Raw genomic sequence first — 17,899 nt, 5'->3', positions numbered from 1 at the left:
GGTTTGGGAATTAGATATATAATAAACAAAGCAGAGAACTTTAGTCTGAAGTTGAATGAAAACAGTGCAACATAAACAAATAAGTTTGATACATGCAAACATCTTGGAATTAGTTGAATGAGGCAGTAATTTTGAAGTTTTGATGCCCAAATTGAGGCTTAACCTTGTTAGGATTGGCCAAACTGCACGAAGTAAACTTCCAACGGAAGTCATTTTTCAACTTTAAAAGTACAAGTGGATAATTTGTAAAAAAAATAAAATAAACTTGCATTGATCTTCTTTAGAACACTTAGAGTTGCTAAACTAATGTGATAAATGCAACTTAGTTAATTTTGTCTAAAGATGAAAGTAAGCTTTAAAGAAACTGGGACTAAAGGTTTCACATTTGAAATTTAATCATTATAAATTGACATGAGTGTCTGCATTACTGATGTTTAATGCAATATAAATGAAGATGAGACTGAATTTTAGTTTATATTTGTTAGGGTCATTGCATCTTTAGTCTGGGTAAATATACATGTCTTTTTGGCAGTATTTAAATGACTAACACATAAACTACTGAACAGCTTGCTGACTCATGAATTAGAATAAGCCCCAAATGTTGGTGTTAAATCACCCGTGTGGATCCAGCTGCAGAGGTTTCAGGATCGTCGAGGCCTTCTGGAGTTGGCGAGGCGTGCAGCTCTCGGCCACAGCCACCTGGGCGCGCTGCGTGAAGGATTCCAAACCTGAAATGAGAGATGAGACTTTCCAGCTAAGATAAACGTCGGATTTTATTTTGTCATCTCACTCTGGCTCTTGTCTTCAGCTGGACTCTCAGAGAACTCAATTGTCAATGGGCAATCTGGAATTCAATAGTCAAGAGAGAAGATGAGGCTTTTGAATTATTGATGTTTTCGTTTGCGTCCGGCCATTACTCACCTTCCTTGCCAGCTATTAGCCGGCCAATCAAGCCATGGCTGATGACGTCCATTTGTGAACTGCTGTCCACTGGAACCCTGGAGAGAGAGAGAAAGAAATGGTTCTGATTAATGGAGACTATGTCAGTTGTTGAATGTAGTAAAGTCAGCTGTTCAAGACAATGAGTGTGAGGAAGAAGGAAGATGAGGAGGATCAACCATCGAGAATAATAGACAGAGATGGGGGAGGTGAAGACAAAAGTTTAGACTGGATGGAGTCCACGGTGACTCCAGAGCAGCAGCACCAGTGAAAGAGAAGCTGTGGGTCATCAGTGGTCAGGACCATGATGTATGTTTAGAGACTCAGAAGTCAGAGATCATCACTGAGAGAAACAATGAGAGCAGGAGTGAGTATATCAGAGGGACATGTGAAGAGGTTTGGAGACAAGGGTGGGGAGGGCAGATGTTTGAGGAGAGACAGTTGGATCAAGGATGTTGGAGATGAAGAGGAGGAAAACTTGCAGTAAATACAGAAAGATGCATTCGAGCATCTTAGATTAGTGAGGAAGTGAAGCATTTCAGTTGAAGTCAACCGTTGCCCTGCTTCAAAGAATATTCACTCGTGGATGGAGGGAAGGTACACAAGCTCATTTGTGTTGGAATCATGAGGAGTAGTAGGATGTTTCAATGTGACTGGAAGATTCAGTGGTGCAAGGAGGTTGGTGCAGTGACTTCTCAGATATACATCCTATCATACAACATTGTTGTACAATAGGATGCCAAGAATTGTGGTTGAGCGAGAAATATTCAACTGGATTTAAGGTGGTAGGAACATGAAGGTTGACAGCAAGTTCGATATAGCAGCATATTTGAGACTGGGGTTCAAGACAAGCATCTATTCTATTGTATTCATATACAACAATAATGCTGATCCACATTTCAAGATCTTAGTAATCAAAACATTTACCACTGTCTACTCTATGGTGAACATTTATGAATCAAGCTGCCACAAGCGGCGCCAGGAGGCGGAGGTGGCTGAGACGAATGAATGAGGGAGTGAGTGAGTACCTTGGCAGTTGGGAAATCTCTGCCAGATCTTTGCCCAGACACTGTAGCGCAGCAAACACTTTCAGTTTGGTCTCACTGAGAAACAGAGGCGTGACACATCAGCCGTTTCCAATCACCTCCGGATGAAATGATGACTCACTTGTCTCCAGGGAAGTTGTACTGAGCGTGGAGGGAAGCTAGTTTGTTGGAGAATTCAGCAAAGTTCTTGGACCTGTTTGGAATAACAGTCACTCATAATCGTTTGAATTGTGTCATGGGGCCTACAGATCGATTTTATACATGACGAAGGCACGTGATATGGCAGTGTTATGCGCCGTCCCTTGTTCATCGTTTATGTTGGCACTCACCTGAGCAGCTGGAGAAAAGACTCACTGGACTGGAAACAGTTAAGTTGATTAGAAAAGAGACGTGGTCAGATGCTTGGAGTGCAGCCCTCTAAACTCACAACAGGGATCCCTCCGTGGGTGGCCACCTTCACGTCTTCCACCTCGCCCTGCTGCTGCTGCAGCACCACCTCCAGGTAGAACAGATCAGACGTGAGGTAACACGTGTGCTCAGAGGTGTGGAAGCCCATCCTGGACGAGAGGGATTTTTTATAATAAATGTCGATTTTCTATATTCTCTCTTTTTTAAATATGTGATATATGAAGCCTGAAAAAGTCATTCACCCCTGACGTTTGGCTGTGTTCTCCAGACGAGACCTCATTGCACTTGTGGATGACACTGTAGCACATTCAGCAAACAGGGCTTGACTGATATACATTCACTAAGTACAAAAAGTCATCATCAATAAGCAGCTCGTACTATTAAAGGCTTCCTGGAGACGTTCCAGGGATCGAACCAGCGGCTCACAAGGAGTCGATTCATCTCGGGATTTTTCCTGTTGGCAGAAGAAGGGGCGGGAAACAACAACAGATCAGCTGTGTGACAAAGTCCTCTCTGTGTAAATAAACGTTAAGCCCTTGTATACACACAACTGTGACACACAGTGGTACAAAGAATTACTCATACTCAGCGCTCTCCCTAAAGTTCCCAGATCATTCCAAACCACTTTGACAGCCAGTTCAAGTGAAATTTAGGTTCTAACAAAAAAGGCCCAAAATGGGTCACACTGCTTCAGAAGTCATGAAAACTAGACATTTTCATCTTTTTTAAATTGCATTTTAGACGTTTTGAAATTACTTCTTTTCTAGGTATTGAGATCCCATCTGATGTAGTGTGCATGTATTAACGCAACTGTTGGAAAGTGACTTTGAGTTATTGAATAAAGTCTGCAAACAAAATTACCAAGCAAATATTGGTCTTTCAGTTTCGTAATTTTACATGGACTCCTCACTGCCTTGGCATTTGACTCCAAGGATGTCTTTTGGATTTTAGAATGAGAAAAAAAAATATGAAGATAGAATCTACCAAAGTCAGGCAAAACATGGTCCGAAATCATCTACAGAAACAATAACGCAAATCCATTGAAACGGTTACATGGAATTGAGCAACATAAATTAATTATGAGTGGAAAATTATTTCAGCCACTGAAGTGCAAAATTAAAAATGTAAAATAAATGACACTGTCAACATTTTAAGGAGGAGTAAAAATAAATAAGACAAAGGTTTTACCAGAAATAAAATTTAGAGTTTCTCTGACATGGCTTCAAGAAGCCCATGAGCAATGCTTTACTTATATTTTGAGCACTATGTAACTTAAATTTGCTAAAATAATAATAAATAACATACTTTTGGAGTGAATAAGTATATAATTCCGAAACTAGTCTTGAGAATTCGCCAACGTCCAAACCCTCCGCTGTGCAAAACAAAGCCATGCTGCCAAGCGGATGACTTCACTCCCCTTGCATCACCACTCTTCTCTGCCATTTTAACACTTAAAACAACATCTAGTCAATGAGCGCAGGTTCAATTCAAACATCTGGTGTGACGTGACGTGTCTCACCATGCATCTTCTGACCAGCTGAAACGTCTCATTCCAGGTCTTTTCCGCATATTTGGCCCGCAGGTGAGAAATAATGGCGTTTTCCTTCATCTCTAGAAAGAAACTTCAGATTACTTAGACACACACTGAGACACACAAAACAGAGGTATAATAGTCGGCTTGACAGGCAGAGATTGCAGCAAACACTTGTGTGTTGATGAGCCAATCAGTTTCGGCAGAGCAGGTGTGCACTGCTCACTAATTTGACTGTACTGCAGCAACTGGGAAATACTGTCTTTTGACCTTTAAATTAATCGCTATTATTATTTTCATTGATTCACATAATAAGGTTTACATGAGCTCTAAACCACTTCAAACAATGTGTTACATGAATTTGGTTGTCAAATCTGTAAATAGCTTTTGGAGGTTTTACTCTGAAGAGAAAACCTTGAAGCAAAGGCGACACCAGACACACACTCCTGCAGAGTTGCAGCAGCCGTTAGAAAGAATCTCAGGGCGATGACGGACCTATTCCCATTATCTCTGGTGGAGGAGACCGGCTTTCTGGTCAGTCATCCGGTTTCTGCTCATCTGAGGTCAGGCGGTGAGAGCAGCAGAAGTGAAGAGGCCAAGACTGTGTATCAGAGCGTATCGTGAGAGAATCACCGGGGGAAAGAACCCAACCATTCCGCGACCATTTCAGAATCAGAATCAGAATTTAATTTATTGTCATGGTCAGTCTGAGCCCACCAACTAGGAAAGTGTTTTGGAATAAAGTGCTGACAAAAATAAAATAAAATAACAACAAAGGCTGTTCACGAATTCAACAGTCTGTTGGCCGAGGGGAAGAAGCTGTTCCTGTGACGGGAGGTTCTGGTCTGGATGGACCGTAGCCTCCTGCCAGAGGGAAGAGAAACAAACAGTCCATGTCCAGGGTGAGAAGGGTCGGCTCTGATCCCACCTGCACGTCTCTGGGTCCTGGAGACATACAGGTCCTGAAGAGGTGGCAGGCTGCAACCCATCACCTTCTCAGCAAGCACCAAGGGTTTCTGACATATTCTTGTAATACAGGAAAGACTATATTGTTCATTATACTTCTCTATATTCTACTATTTACAGCATCCGTTCTCTGAGACGCTCTTCCATATTCAAATGACATCGTGGAGCAAAAATCTTGGAAACATGAAACTGGAAATAATTAACAGACAGATGTCAACATACATTAATTATGAGCGGTAAATTCTTTATGAGCTACTCAAGTAAAAAATTAAAAATGCTAATTTTGAGGCTTAAGACAATGACGTGAGTGACACAATTAAACGTTTTAAGGAAGAGTACAAATAAAGGATAAAGGTTTAAACTGAAAAAAAGTGTTTGCTTAGTTAATGACATGACAACAAGCCTTAGGTTGCCTGTAAGCAATGCTTTACTCATATATAGCAAGCACTATGTTGCTTACATTTGGTTTTAAAATAAATGTATGAATACATAAAAGCTACTTTTAATGATTAAATGGTTGATTTAGGGTCAAATATTTATCCTTATTTCACTAAAACACTTGACTAATGTGATTGTGGGAATTTGAGTCAGTTTTTGCACAGTCTTAAACTGAACACTATTTTGAGTAAATCTTTCACACATTAAATGCATTCTTTTTGGGATGTGCAGAGGTTCGTTTACCGCTTCTCTCCGAGGCAAATATATCCCTGTAATTAATGACTCAAATTTGGAGCGAAAATCTCAGAAACTAAATGGTGAATGGTCTGAACATGTTGCAAGGGTGAAGTTGGTGCTGGAGGTGGGCTCGTCCTCCCGGTGGTGGGTGTTGTTCTCCCCGGCAGGAGGGCGTTGTCAGACGGAGCCGAGCCCACAGGACGAGCCGTCAGTCTGCTGCTAACAGCTATCGCGCTAGCCATGATGAGCTAACCCGGAGCTACCGAGACTTTTCATTTCACCTCTCCAGCCTTCGTTATCGGTCGGTCGCCAGTTTTGAATTGATTCAAAGGTAAGTCGAGTGAACGTGGCCACATTTTTTGTGATTATCTTTCCCGTTGTTGCATCATTTAGTGGTGATTAGCTGTTACCGCGCGGCTAGCCTGTTACCTGCTGGGTCACTGTGGAGACGGTGGGAGGCTCTGTGTCTCACATAGCGGGGCAACCTGCTGACGCTGGTGATGTTTATCCTGAATTTCTCGAAGACACCGTTGTGGTTGAGCTCGTCGCGGTTAGCCGCTAATCTCTGCTGGTTAGTTAGCCGCGGCGCCCTCTGGAGCTAACCAGCCTACCTGCTGGTGACAGGTCCGCTGCTAACTTGCTAACTAGTTCCAGTGCTGTTTAGGTCGTGTTCTTGGTTTGTTGACATCTACGTGTCCACTGACATGATGATACATTTCCCCAGCACATAGGAGGGGAACGAAGCTGTTGTTTGCCTGTAGCTGATGACCCAGCCACTATATTTGTTCACCTGGTTCGATGATCTTTAGTTTTGTTTTCACTTGGACTGTGACCGAAACAAACTAGACGAGTCATTAAACGGGATTCAGTCTGTGATTCCTCGTTTTGGTAAGTGTATTTTGATAGACAGGCGGTTTTGAAGACTCTTGGAGTCAAAGTAAGTATATATACTGAACAACATTGAATGTCTTTTTCAAAATTCACAGCCACGTAACGTAACCGCACACAACAAATGTAGACAATACATCAGTGATGCATCAACAAAAGAAACCTGGCCAAAGCCAAATACATTTATAACACTTGGTCGTATACTGAATATAAAATGTGGTAGTTCATTGTGTTTACTGTTTTAAACACTGCTTTATTAGTCTGGAATGCATTTTCATACATGTATTTCTAAGAATGTAAGTGTCTGGAGGATTGAATGGTTTTGACACAAGTGTTTTGGACAGAAGGTCTTTCATTTATATTAGTAGCTCAAACGTGGATTCCCAAAATGCATTTTAATAGATAAACACACAGCAAATCAATTCTTGTCCTCTTAATGCTTTTGTCTTAGGCTAATAATGTAAACAGAAAGCTCTAGATAGTTTGATAGTTTGGACAGTTATTGCTGCCATTCTGTTCTCACACTCCAAGACCTTAAAAAATCCAAAAGGTCTTTGCAGAGAAACATCGCCATGACACCAATCTGAGCCAACTGGAAATCAGTACAGTATGCAATATGGGTCTCTTGTATTGAGATAATGGTATTTTTGTGATATATTTTTTTCACCCAAAAATGCAATCTTTATGAACTGTAGAAAGAAAAATCAATTGCAAATTTTCCAGACAGGTCCAGCATGGCCTTCATTCCATGCAGACGACGACGACGACGACGATGATGATGAAAACAGACTCAGCGATGTTCTGCACACACATCTCGCCGCCAGTATAATTAGGCTCAGCACATCAGACCAATGAATAGTAATGAATAATCTCACCCAAGGTTGAGCATCGTCACATCAGTACAATGAAATTCTAGGCGTTCTACTGACGTTACAGCCCTGACATGCGCTGTCTTCGCCGCCAACTTCTCTGCTGTTCTGAACTTCAGTTATCACAGCAGAAGTGGGCTGCAGAGGCACGGCTGTGTGAAACGGCCAGGGCGGAAACACCGCATTTTAGCGCTGTATTGTCAATAAAGCGGCTATCATTTCATTGTTCTGATGTGACAAGGCTCAATATTGCTGTTATTAAACTAATTTTCCTGTAAAAATCCACACATAGCGACCAACCACTGTGACTGGTTGACTCGGCTGCAAAGCGTCTTGAGAAAAGACTGTATCATTGATATTGTCGTTCAGATATTATTGGCTCACAAAATATCAAATGGTTGTCTTGCATAATTTGCTGGTCTGAAAACACTGAAGCTCATTATCATGACTTAAAGGCCCTATGGAATTAGGAAATTTGAAATGATCAATTATTTTCGCAATATGCATATCGCACATGCCAATATTGAGATTTTGCAGCCCTACTTGACACCATGGACAAAAAAAGAAATGATCAAATAGAGTGGAAACATGTGAGAGATGGGTCGGAAAGTCCGCTCCTATTCGCTCACCAGTCAACTGAGCACTGAACCCGGGAGTCGGTGCTGTCACTGCTGAAGTGGAGGATTGTGTTGCCAGATTCCTACAGCAGCGCTTCTGAGAGTGGTGTTGTGGGTTGCTGCAGTACAAACATGATCTCTTTGTTAAAGATGAACTCTCACCTGATCAAACGCATGAAAACGTAGTAGCCGAATGGTGATCGAGCTGAAATTTTCGAAGGTTATTATTTGAGGTCTATTGATCACCTGGCACCTGGTATGCTCGCCCCTGATATCGAGTGTACGAAGGACCTCATATTGATATTAAATGTTTTCAACAGACGCTACGAACATGTAAACAGACAGCGCAGTGGTCTTGTAATGCTGACACGTCCCATGCAAATCCTCGATTGGTCACACCCAGCTTTGGGTTTAATGGAGTTCAACCGGTGACTCCATCCTCCACGTTGTTGCTGACCGTTCTGCTGTCAGCCTGCTTATTAATGAGAATCAGTGTGAGAGGGCTAATGAAGGGACATTTGGACACAAATCATTTTAATCCTTGGTTTCTATCATTTGTGTCTCCAGGAAGTGTCTTTTGTGTTCACATAGTTAATAGAAAATTAAAGTGAGTGTGAGGTTGTCGCATACATTCAAATATAAAGGGACAGTTACTGATGGGTGGTAAACAACTTTGAATGAGCTTTAGTAGCATTAAAGAGGCCATGTTAAATAAAGGCGAACAACCAAGTTGTTTTATTCCCTCATGAAATTAGTTTCCCTACCATGAAGCATTATTTTTTAAAATATGCTTTCACTGCACCTCGCGGCCGAACTGAACTATTATACATTACATACATTATACATACATTACCTTCACCATGGTTGCTATGGTGAAGGTGCAACCTTCATGTGCAGTGTTAATGTCCATCAGTCGGCTTATGATTTGCTCTTGTGCTGTGCAAATAGCACCACACCCAGAGATCAGTGAGATGTAAATAGAGAGTCGATTTGTGTTTTCTGGTGGATTTGACTTGTTCCATGTGTCTGGAGCCTGCATTAGAATGTTGTGTTTTGTTGGATTCTTAAGGAAGGTATTCGGATAGGTTCCGCCTCATAAAAAAGCCTGTGCTTCACCTGCAGTACTGAAATGACGGTGTTTTTCTCTTCCTGTTTTCACAGAGACGTCCAGTTGAAGCGTAGCCACTGCTGCTGGCCTCTCACGCAGCCTTCACTTCCTTCCTTCCAGATTTTTCGGTATCCACTCAGATCACGTGGCACAACCAAACATGGCAGCTGCTAAACCCAAAGGGCAGAATTCTCTGGCCCTCCACAAAGTGATCATGGTGGGCAGCGGTGGAGTCGGGAAGTCGGCCCTCACCCTCCAGTTCATGTACGACGAGGTGCGTTTGCATCGTTTTGCATGGGCACTGGCGCTCGAGTTTGTCTACGTTCTTTTAGTGGCGTTGGCTGAGCTCCATCGCTCACTGTTCCAGATTGTCCATATACTGAAGGGGGCATGTCGGAGAGGTGCACCGAGAGATAGAGAGACTTTAAAAAAATATTTTATTGTCTATTTATGAATGCACATCGAGTAAATTAAACAGTGGCATCTCAAAATTCGTCCTCCTGACCCCATAACCTCAAACTTATCTCACTGAAGTGCCAGGACTTGCGACGTACCTGAATGCACAAGTGGGTGTGTTCAGAGGGCTGCAACCAAGCGTAGTGAAAGAAGAACAGAGAAGTTCACTGTAGGTTTTTGGAGTGGAAATCTCTGTAAATAGAAGGACAAATGTTGGCTGAAAGCCTGAATTATTTATCTCAAGTTATCGTAGTGCTGATGATAAGTGTACTTACGCTGTAGTAATCCTCATTCCTGTCTGATAATTACAGTTTAGCAGAATCTGACTGCAGATGCTGATGGTGTTGCACCTGGAGAGAGCACAGGGATTATCACATAACGCTCTGCTTCTGTTTAATTTCTGTTGCATGAAGCACTTTTGCAACTAAATTTCGCATGACTTTTTTACAAAATACTGATATTCTTTTCGACTTTTCATGACTCAAACAGCTTCTGGAACAAATTAATTATCAGGTTTTGTGATCCCACCATGTAATTAAAGAGGGAGTTGCGAAAATTATTGTAAAAACAAGTGCATGGTTTTGTGCAGGGGGGCACCACAATGAGCGTATTCATGCATGAGGAGAGCAAAATTTATCAGAGTTTGTTTTGTTTATCTCACAGCAACTGTTTGTGAGACAACACGTGAAGTGGAAAAAAAACCCCAAAACATTAGTTTCTGTGAAATAAACAGCAGGGGTGTTAAACTGATCCGATGTGAGTGCAGGGTTTTGTTGCACCATAACAAGCAGCTCCAGACTGACAAGTGATTCCAGTCTTCCCAAGGCTGACTGGTGAAAGTGAGTGCTCTTGACTGGTCGGAACAAAAACTTGCTCCCACAATGACCCTTGGGTGGGTCAGGTTGAAACTCCTACTTTGTTGCATCAGACGGTGAATTTCTTCTCAGTTATGCTGCACTCATGAGCGCCAGTCTTTAACTAAACAAACAGCCCTGCAGTACTCTCAATATGAAAATGAATATTACGAGTCAAAGTGGTTATCATCAAAGGCAGAATATTGACTATCCTGTAAACTAGGATTATTTTAGTTTAGTTAAGTAACATTGTACTCTTCCTTACAACATGGCTCCATGAGACATGACACCTGACATGACAATGTTTCCCTGACAGTTTGTGGAAGACTATGAGCCCACCAAAGCAGACAGCTACAGGAAGAAGGTGGTCCTGGACGGAGAGGAGGTCCAGATCGACATCCTGGACACGGCCGGACAAGAGGATTACGCAGCCATCCGGGACAACTACTTTCGCAGCGGTGAAGGATTCCTCTGTGTTTTTTCCATCACAGAACTGGAGTCATTCACAGCCACAGTGGACTTCAGGTACAGCAACGTCCATCATTACATCATTCGTGTTTATGGTCTGCAGCAGAGGAACCAGTCACTGAACTGGGCTTTCTCGTGATCTCTTCTGGAAATTTTTGAAGTGAGGAGGAAAACATTTTTGTGATGGGACACAGGTGACTGTTTTGTGTGTCCCAGAACTGAAGCAAAACATTTCTTTAAGCTAAAAATAAGCATAAATAGTCGACAGTTTTGAGATGATGAGACATGGAAAAATCTTACGAAGTAAAAAGCAGAACTCACGAGTGCAGTGTCACCCATACACTATACAGGGCAGGTGTAAACAAACATGGCTGACAGCAACATCCACATCTCCACAGGCTATTTCTGACACTCTACATGCTGACCCTGTGGAACAGATCACCAGCTACTGTTTTGATGAGCCGCTGAACAACTCCGCCCACACACACACACACACACAAACATTCTCCACCTTTACCTCTCAGACTCCGCCCATCCAAACATCCGTCAAGCTCCGTTCTTGTGAAGAGCTCTGGAACAAAACAACCAGCGCTCACTACACGCTGTCTGGCCGGAAACTACTCACAGAACATCAGCATAAAAAGATGGACTTATTTAAACGTCTTTTTTTATTTAACACTTTATTTATTTATTTGGTTATTTTGGTTCATATAATTGCAGCCTGGAGGTTTTTTAGGCCAAAAAAGGACACTAGTTTTTTACAGGCTAATTTGCAAAGGTCCTTGTGTCCCATTATGTTGCTCCAGAACCATAAGTAATCCCAACTTTCATTGCAATTAAAAAAAATCTGCTCCAATAATTGGGCATTTTTGGTCGCAAGGATCTATAAAGAAGTCTGAAATCCTGGAGGGCTTTTTTTATTTGACCAAAACAAAATAACTTCAGTAACCTTTAGACGTGAAGCTACTGCAGCCCATGGTAGCATTTGGTGAATGTGTTTTAGATCGGCTTCAGAAACATGAAGCTGCTTGTGAGGGACAAGATGGAGTGAGATGTTTGTGGACAGACAGTGACACCGCATCAATATCCAGCTGAGTGGAACACAAATTTGTCTGCACAGGTTGAGCATGAAGAATATCTGATGGTTTTAAGCATGAGCTGTGTTTTTATTTTTCAGTTTAAAGCCGACCAAAAACCCAGTATCCAAGCAGACATTGATCGACAGCAGTGAGGTGCTGTTCTGAAGTGTTGATGCCCATTTTAGCCGATGGGATAAGACTCAGTGTTTGCTGATAACACAAGAAGAAGGGAGGGTGCATGTAAGGTCAAATAGATCACACCCAGATACATGTTTGGCAGATTAGTAAAAATAATAGAGGGCTATTTAAACCAAAGTGAATGGAACAGTTTCTGTTGAAGCATGGCATGTGAGTGGGGACTGTACTGTGCGTCAACAGTGAAATCCCAACTGGCACTGTCTGGTGTAAAATGTTTGGACATGAAGAACTGATATGATGAAACCTCACATAATTTGTTAACCAACAGCACCATCTAGTGTCGTCTGAAAATTAGGACCCTGCAATACTGTTTCATGATACTGTACCTCATCTACCCATCACTAGTTATTTCCAACTTGGATCAGTGTGCTGAGTGGAGGTTGTTCTTTTGTTATAATATTTACTTGATTTTATTTGCTTTGTTGTTAAAACATTTTTTGAGTGAATAGTGTGCATATGTTCTTTGTGTTTTGTTTCTATATTTTTATTTACTTTGCTCAGTATCAAACTGTTTAAATAATTGAGATACCTTGATACATTTTTTTGCACATTGCCCAGACTGTCACAAAAGTACGGAGTGCCCCTTGGCTCTTGAACAAAATTGGCTGGAATTTTCATCAACTGTTTTCCCTTCTGACTGAATATGAATGGACTGATGGAAGATTTCACCTCACATTTTCAACTGAACTGTTTCGAGAAGCCGTGTCGTCACAATTCTTCATCTCATCAGCAGTTGTTTATGCCTCACGGCAGCATGCATCACTATCTTGGCTCCATTCTGACGGCCGATTTCCATCTGCAAATATTTTCAAACCAAATTGTCCATTATCAGGGCTGTTGGTAAAATGGGTCCCAATAAATCAGAAAAACTAAAGTGTTGCTGTGAAGCTTGTCTGAAACAGCAGTGTGTCTGCAAGTCCTTCTTTGTTCTTCATCGCTTGATCAAATGCGTTTTCGCTGCCTCTGCAGCCAGAGCAGTTTCAGTGATTGAATTAATGAATGAAAGTGCGTCAGCGTGGGCACAGTGATTTACATTTGCCGTCGTTAGCTTCCACATAACTCACCCCTATCCGTCGCCTCTCGCCCTCCCAGAGAGCAGATCCTGCGAGTAAAGGAGGACGAGAACGTGCCCTTCCTCCTGGTGGGGAACAAATCAGACTTGGACGACCGACGGCAGGTCAGCGCCGACGAGGCCAAGGCTCGTGCCGAGCAGTGGGGCGTCTGCTATGTGGAGACTTCCGCCAAAACCCGTGCCAACGTGGACAAGGTGAGCGCGTCCCGCTGTTCGTCGTCAGGATAAACGCTCATGACTCGTTTCCATTCTCAGGTCTTCTTCGATCTGATGAGGGAGATCCGAGCGAGGAAAATGGAGGACAGCAAAGAGAAGAACGGCAAGAAGAAAAGCAGTTTGGCCAAGAGAATTCGAGAGCGCTGCTGTATTTTATAGTGGCGAACAGGACGAGCAGGAGCTGCTGGTGTACATACACATTTCTCAGACTTTAATTCGTGCCCATACCTGAGCGAGACCACCAGACCCTCAGGGGTTAGTGAGGTGGACCTCCATACATTTATAGCTCTAACTTTTTATGTGCTGACACTCCAAATAATTTATGTAATCTCTCTCTCTCTCTATTCATCCGACGACAGAGTAAAGACATGAATAATCCTTTGAGCTTCAAAAGAAGCTGACTCCTGAAACGTTTCAGTTGTTAAGTGTTTTCAGTGTAGTGCAAAAAAAGAAGAGTAGAGTGTGGGTAAAACCTATAAACCTGGCTCGTAGAATTAAGCCACAGTTTGCCTGAATAATCTGTGAGCGGATTAGACAGCGAAGCGTCAACTGAGGGGAGCACTTTATTAATATATGGCTTTGTTTATTTGGACAGCAATACCTCAGAAAGGCGGCACTTCTGCCGGGATGGACGGCTGAAAGTTGGACGATTGAAAATCGCGTCACGATTAAAGAGCAATCTGACTGCAGGAAATGCTGTTGAGGCTGGACTGAGGCACTCAAGAGGAAGTCAAGTACACCTCAGCTAAAGCTACTTAGCTTGTGCGATCAATGACATTTAAAAAATGAGCAGTACGTTCTCGCTAAGTGAATTTACACGTTCATATTATAATTGATGTCAGCGAAGTCTTGAGTGAGAATTAAATTAAGCACTTTGAAAACCACCTTTTAATATTGGGTGACATTTGTAGTCGTCATTTCAGACTATGTTTTTTTGTCTGTGCTAATGCTAATTCATGCTAATCTGTCGGTGTCATGTTCTGATGAACGCTGTATCAAGAACAGCGTTGCTCATTTTGTATTGGACCCTAAGTAAGAGAGTTCTATTTTAGTAAACAAGTGAGTTCAGTCTTCAACATCTTCCTGACAAATACACTCATAAATGCTTCTAAAAAACGCAAAGGGAGACCCAAACTAGTTATTTAGCCACTAAGTTTTCTACTTATTTTATACTTCTATCGACTAGTTGGCCAACAAATATTGCCATCATTAAACAGCCTTTGTTTTTCAGAGGGTTCACCTTTTATTTTCAAGCCTTTAGAATAGGGAAAGTACAGAATTCTATCACAGATAAATAGATTTTCTTTGTATTACATTAGTTCATGTAGTGATGACCTGGATAATTCATCAAGTATTAATTGTATTCAATGTTTTGAGCCTCTTGTGAGCAATACTATAAGAATCTATTGCTTTTAATTTGAAAATGTTGCATGTGGACCAGTTGTCTACTAAAATATGCAGCTGGTTTTCAATATATATCAGATTTATGCAACTGAATTGGTCTTCCACCGACAAATTTCTGTCTCGAGTCACTCGTCTTTAGTCACTCCTGGACTGGTTTGACTTTTAAAGTGGGGTGTTAATACAAATACAAATAGCCTGAGCTGTGAGGCTGAGCTGTTGCTGTCCTTATAAACCAAGTCAATTCTTGCTCTCGTGACCGTATTCACGACGTAATATCCGCGCTTTTGTTCTGGTGAAATCAAATTGCTCTCTTGTTTTCCCCTCCGTCACGCAGAGATCTGACGCGTCGTCTCGGAAGCTCTCATGGGTTATGATTTTATTGCCGTGCGTCCGTTAGAATCATGCGATAAAGGAATCTGTGGTGCTGTGTTCAAGCTGATTCCCCACAATACGCCACCCCAGGCTCAGACTTTAATTACAGCCAATGCCTTCCCTGTTTATGTTTACCTGGGTGAAAGATGACGCCGCCTCAAACACAACATTCTTTCTGTCACCAAAGCTCGCGCTACACTACAAGTGCCCACTTGGTGTTGAGTCTGAGAGATGTGGCGCCCGAATGTAAATGCTCTCCCTCCGTCCTTTCTGTTGCCTGTGGAAGCTGACGACGCATAGTTTACATTCTGCCCAGTTTACCTTGATAACGGAGGCGCTTTCCCGTTTAGTGTATTATTTATTGAAGTGTTGACCCCACATGACAGACAACTTGGCTGGATGCACACCGGAAGTTAGCTTTGTCCATGAGTGTTCTGTGACATGCAGCTCAGTTTCAGATCTATGGAGGGTTCTCTTGTTCATCACAGATTTTAAAGTCCCAAATCATTTTGTTTACCAAGGTCATTCTGATAAACTGGCTTTGTTGTTTTTGGTTTTTTTTGGCCGGGGGGAGGGTGTTCTGATTCTGGAACATGGCCAAGCTCAGCTTCGGATTTTGATCACATTGGTGGGTTGATGACGCTTCATGAAACACTTCTACAGTCTTTCACTTTGAACATCTATCTTAATGAAATCAAGTCTTGGAGCACCACCTACTGAGCTCTGAAATTGAGGACGCTGTTTCATGAAAATGTCAATTTTCAGAGGCCACTAGGTGGTGGTCTCTGCTCTACGATCTTCAGTTTTGAACTGCAAATTGCTCAATGAATCCATACGAGCTCAGTCTTTCATGAAACCTCGCCAGCCCTTCACTCCTCATTCAGGCCCACTCATGCTCCCTTTACGGACAAAATTGTACCCATCCTTTTCAAACAATGTTAGCATCACGAAACACGTTGATATTGCTCTTCATCAATATATCCACCGGGGGCAGCCAAGAGTCAAAGTTTATGACAGCAACAAACTCCAAAACATGGCGACTGTGGAAGAAGTATTGATAATGTAGCTCTTGCCATTGTTAGGTTTTCATCCTGCCTCATTAAAGTATCCACATCTATACGTAACGTTGAGCATAAATGGGCCTGCCGGTCTCATAATACAGCTGGTTTGTCTAGTTCCTGTTGGAGTCTTACACCGGAGAATGGCTAGTTTCTAACTTCTTTTGCTTTTAAAAACTGGACAGTTTGCTGCATCTCTGTTGCATAGAATACTGCTTACAGATGGTTGAGAGGCAAAGCGACATGTTGGCTCTGGAGATCAACATTACCTTTGTCGTTTTTCCATTTCTCTTTACATTACATTGACTCGTTGACTTATTTCGTTGTCATCTCAAATGCCGCCCATCTTTAGTGTCCAAGGATTTTCAGTTTCCTGACGTCTTTTTTAAAGCAATATTACTCTCACTATTTATTATCCCTTCCAGATTCCATAATAAGCTGTCGACTTACATGGTTTGTCCTGACATGATGGTGAGTCGAAACCAAACCGATCTGCTTGTCACTTCAAAATGGTAAATGTATTACAGGAGCATGATGTGAGACTTATAAAAGTGAAGTAAATGACGTGCGATCACCACTTTTACCAAAAACAGCTGAAGAAAATGGTAAAAACTGACTGCAAGGTGTCCATCGCTATTGTTGCACTATTCATCGATGTGTGTTTTATATCTCTGTTTACGTCAACATAACTGCAAACAACAACATTTATGTCCGTTTTCTCGTTCAAAGCCGACAAGGTGTTGTTCTACGTCACAATTTCCTTTTTATTAGTGGCTGATGTGATCAGAAAACAACGTGATCGGCCTGCTCTGAAAATAAAGGCGCATCATTTCCCAACTCTTATTTTCTACACTACTTTACAGAGCCAATGTTATAATTTAATTTGTGAATTTTTCAGTTTGAAAATAAAATTCCCCAAATGCAATGACTATGCAAAAATATATATATGAAAAAACAGCCCAATTAAATCCCATTGGTCGTCCTGTTGCGAGTAGAATGTCTGGCATTTCATATTTATTAAAAAAAAGCACACTGTGGCGTGTATGGCTGGAGGGGTGAGGCAGGACGTGTGATGAGTTCGGAGGGTAGTTTATGAATTCAAAGGGCTAACCTCCACCACACCATGATTGAGGCACCCTGGACGCTCGAAGAAAACACTAATAAATACTTGTACAGTGCTGTGTTCTCATGGCTGCTGTAGCGCTCGCTTGTTCTCTTAAAACCAAGCTTTCATTGTATGCATTTTTTTTTTGTTCCAAGTGTGTTATTAATAGATGTGATGGCCCAAATCTTTTCAGCGGGACAAGCCGTATGCAGCAGATGTTTGTGTGAGAGCTTTGAGCATTCAGCCCCCACCCAGCCTTTTATATAAATGTCCTCAGAGTTAAACAAAAAAAAAAAGTATATAGATATATGGTTGGATGGTTGTGTACGGCATCGGATCCTTCATGTGTACCTGCGCCCAACATAACCACTCATCGTAGCTGGATCAGTTTGTGAATGAAAGAGGTGACGCTGACATTTCAATTTTTGTGGGTTGTTTTGAAATGGCAAAATAAAGTGGATATTACTAATAAGAGCTGGGAGGTGTTTTCTTGGTTTTGTGTCGAAGACTTGAGTTTTCACTCTCTGTTTTGTATCGTGCTCGATGGCAAACCTCACGTTGCGTTCAGGA

At 41.9% G+C, this 17,899-nt stretch overlaps 2 protein-coding genes across 6 annotated transcripts in view; one reads left to right on the top strand and one right to left on the bottom strand.

Annotated features, from left to right (window-relative positions):
• Positions 1 to 6,539, bottom strand: part of LOC128756049 (F-box/LRR-repeat protein 7-like) — a 47,747-nt gene extending 41,208 nt beyond the window's left edge. For 3 of the 5 annotated variants that reach the window (XM_053860196.1, XM_053860190.1, XM_053860195.1), the window contains exons 1-12: positions 5,995 to 6,539; positions 4,420 to 4,525; positions 3,913 to 4,004; positions 2,772 to 2,847; positions 2,636 to 2,690; positions 2,413 to 2,542; positions 2,315 to 2,343; positions 2,107 to 2,178; positions 1,968 to 2,042; positions 922 to 998; positions 791 to 844; positions 617 to 728 (exon numbers count right to left, since the gene is read on the bottom strand). In XM_053860196.1, coding sequence (XP_053716171.1) covers positions 617 to 728; positions 791 to 844; positions 922 to 998; positions 1,968 to 2,042; positions 2,107 to 2,178; positions 2,315 to 2,343; positions 2,413 to 2,542; positions 2,636 to 2,690; positions 2,772 to 2,847; positions 3,913 to 4,004; positions 4,420 to 4,429 — 782 coding nt within the window. In that variant the 5' untranslated portion in view covers positions 4,430 to 4,525; positions 5,995 to 6,539. The remainder of the gene's footprint in view (positions 1 to 616; positions 729 to 790; positions 845 to 921; positions 999 to 1,967; positions 2,043 to 2,106; positions 2,179 to 2,314; positions 2,344 to 2,412; positions 2,543 to 2,635; positions 2,691 to 2,771; positions 2,848 to 3,912; positions 4,005 to 4,419; positions 4,526 to 5,994) is intronic. The other 2 variants (XM_053860192.1, XM_053860191.1) reach the window with 2 other exon arrangements.
• Positions 5,734 to 17,801, top strand: ralaa (v-ral simian leukemia viral oncogene homolog Aa (ras related)). The gene is made up of 5 exons (XM_053860198.1): positions 5,734 to 5,896; positions 9,101 to 9,321; positions 10,674 to 10,882; positions 13,195 to 13,369; positions 13,430 to 17,801. Exons 2-5 carry the CDS (start codon positions 9,208 to 9,210, stop codon positions 13,547 to 13,549), a joined length of 618 nt encoding a protein of 205 aa, XP_053716173.1. The 5' UTR covers positions 5,734 to 5,896; positions 9,101 to 9,207; the 3' UTR covers positions 13,550 to 17,801.
• The last annotated feature ends 98 nt before the right edge of the window (positions 17,802 to 17,899 follow it).

The sequence above is a fragment of the Synchiropus splendidus genome, chromosome 3 (assembly GCF_027744825.2).
Source record: "Synchiropus splendidus isolate RoL2022-P1 chromosome 3, RoL_Sspl_1.0, whole genome shotgun sequence".
Taxonomy (NCBI): Eukaryota; Metazoa; Chordata; class Actinopteri; order Syngnathiformes; family Callionymidae; genus Synchiropus; species Synchiropus splendidus.
The sequence above is the reverse complement of the archived record's forward strand: the minus strand, read 5'-3'. Positions and strand labels throughout refer to the sequence as shown.

What these genes read in the sequence shown, in the direction of transcription:
- ralaa (XM_053860198.1), top strand. Translation starts at nt 9,208, where the DNA reads ATGGCAGCTGCTAAACCCAAAGGGCAGAATTCTCTGGCCCTCCACAAA. An exon ending in TCCAGTTCATGTACGACGAG is followed by an intron (nt 9,322 to 10,673) that starts GTGCGTTTGCAT and finishes TTTCCCTGACAG; the next exon opens with TTTGTGGAAGACTATGAGCC. An exon ending in CCCGTGCCAACGTGGACAAG is followed by an intron (nt 13,370 to 13,429) that starts GTGAGCGCGTCC and finishes TTCCATTCTCAG; the next exon opens with GTCTTCTTCGATCTGATGAG.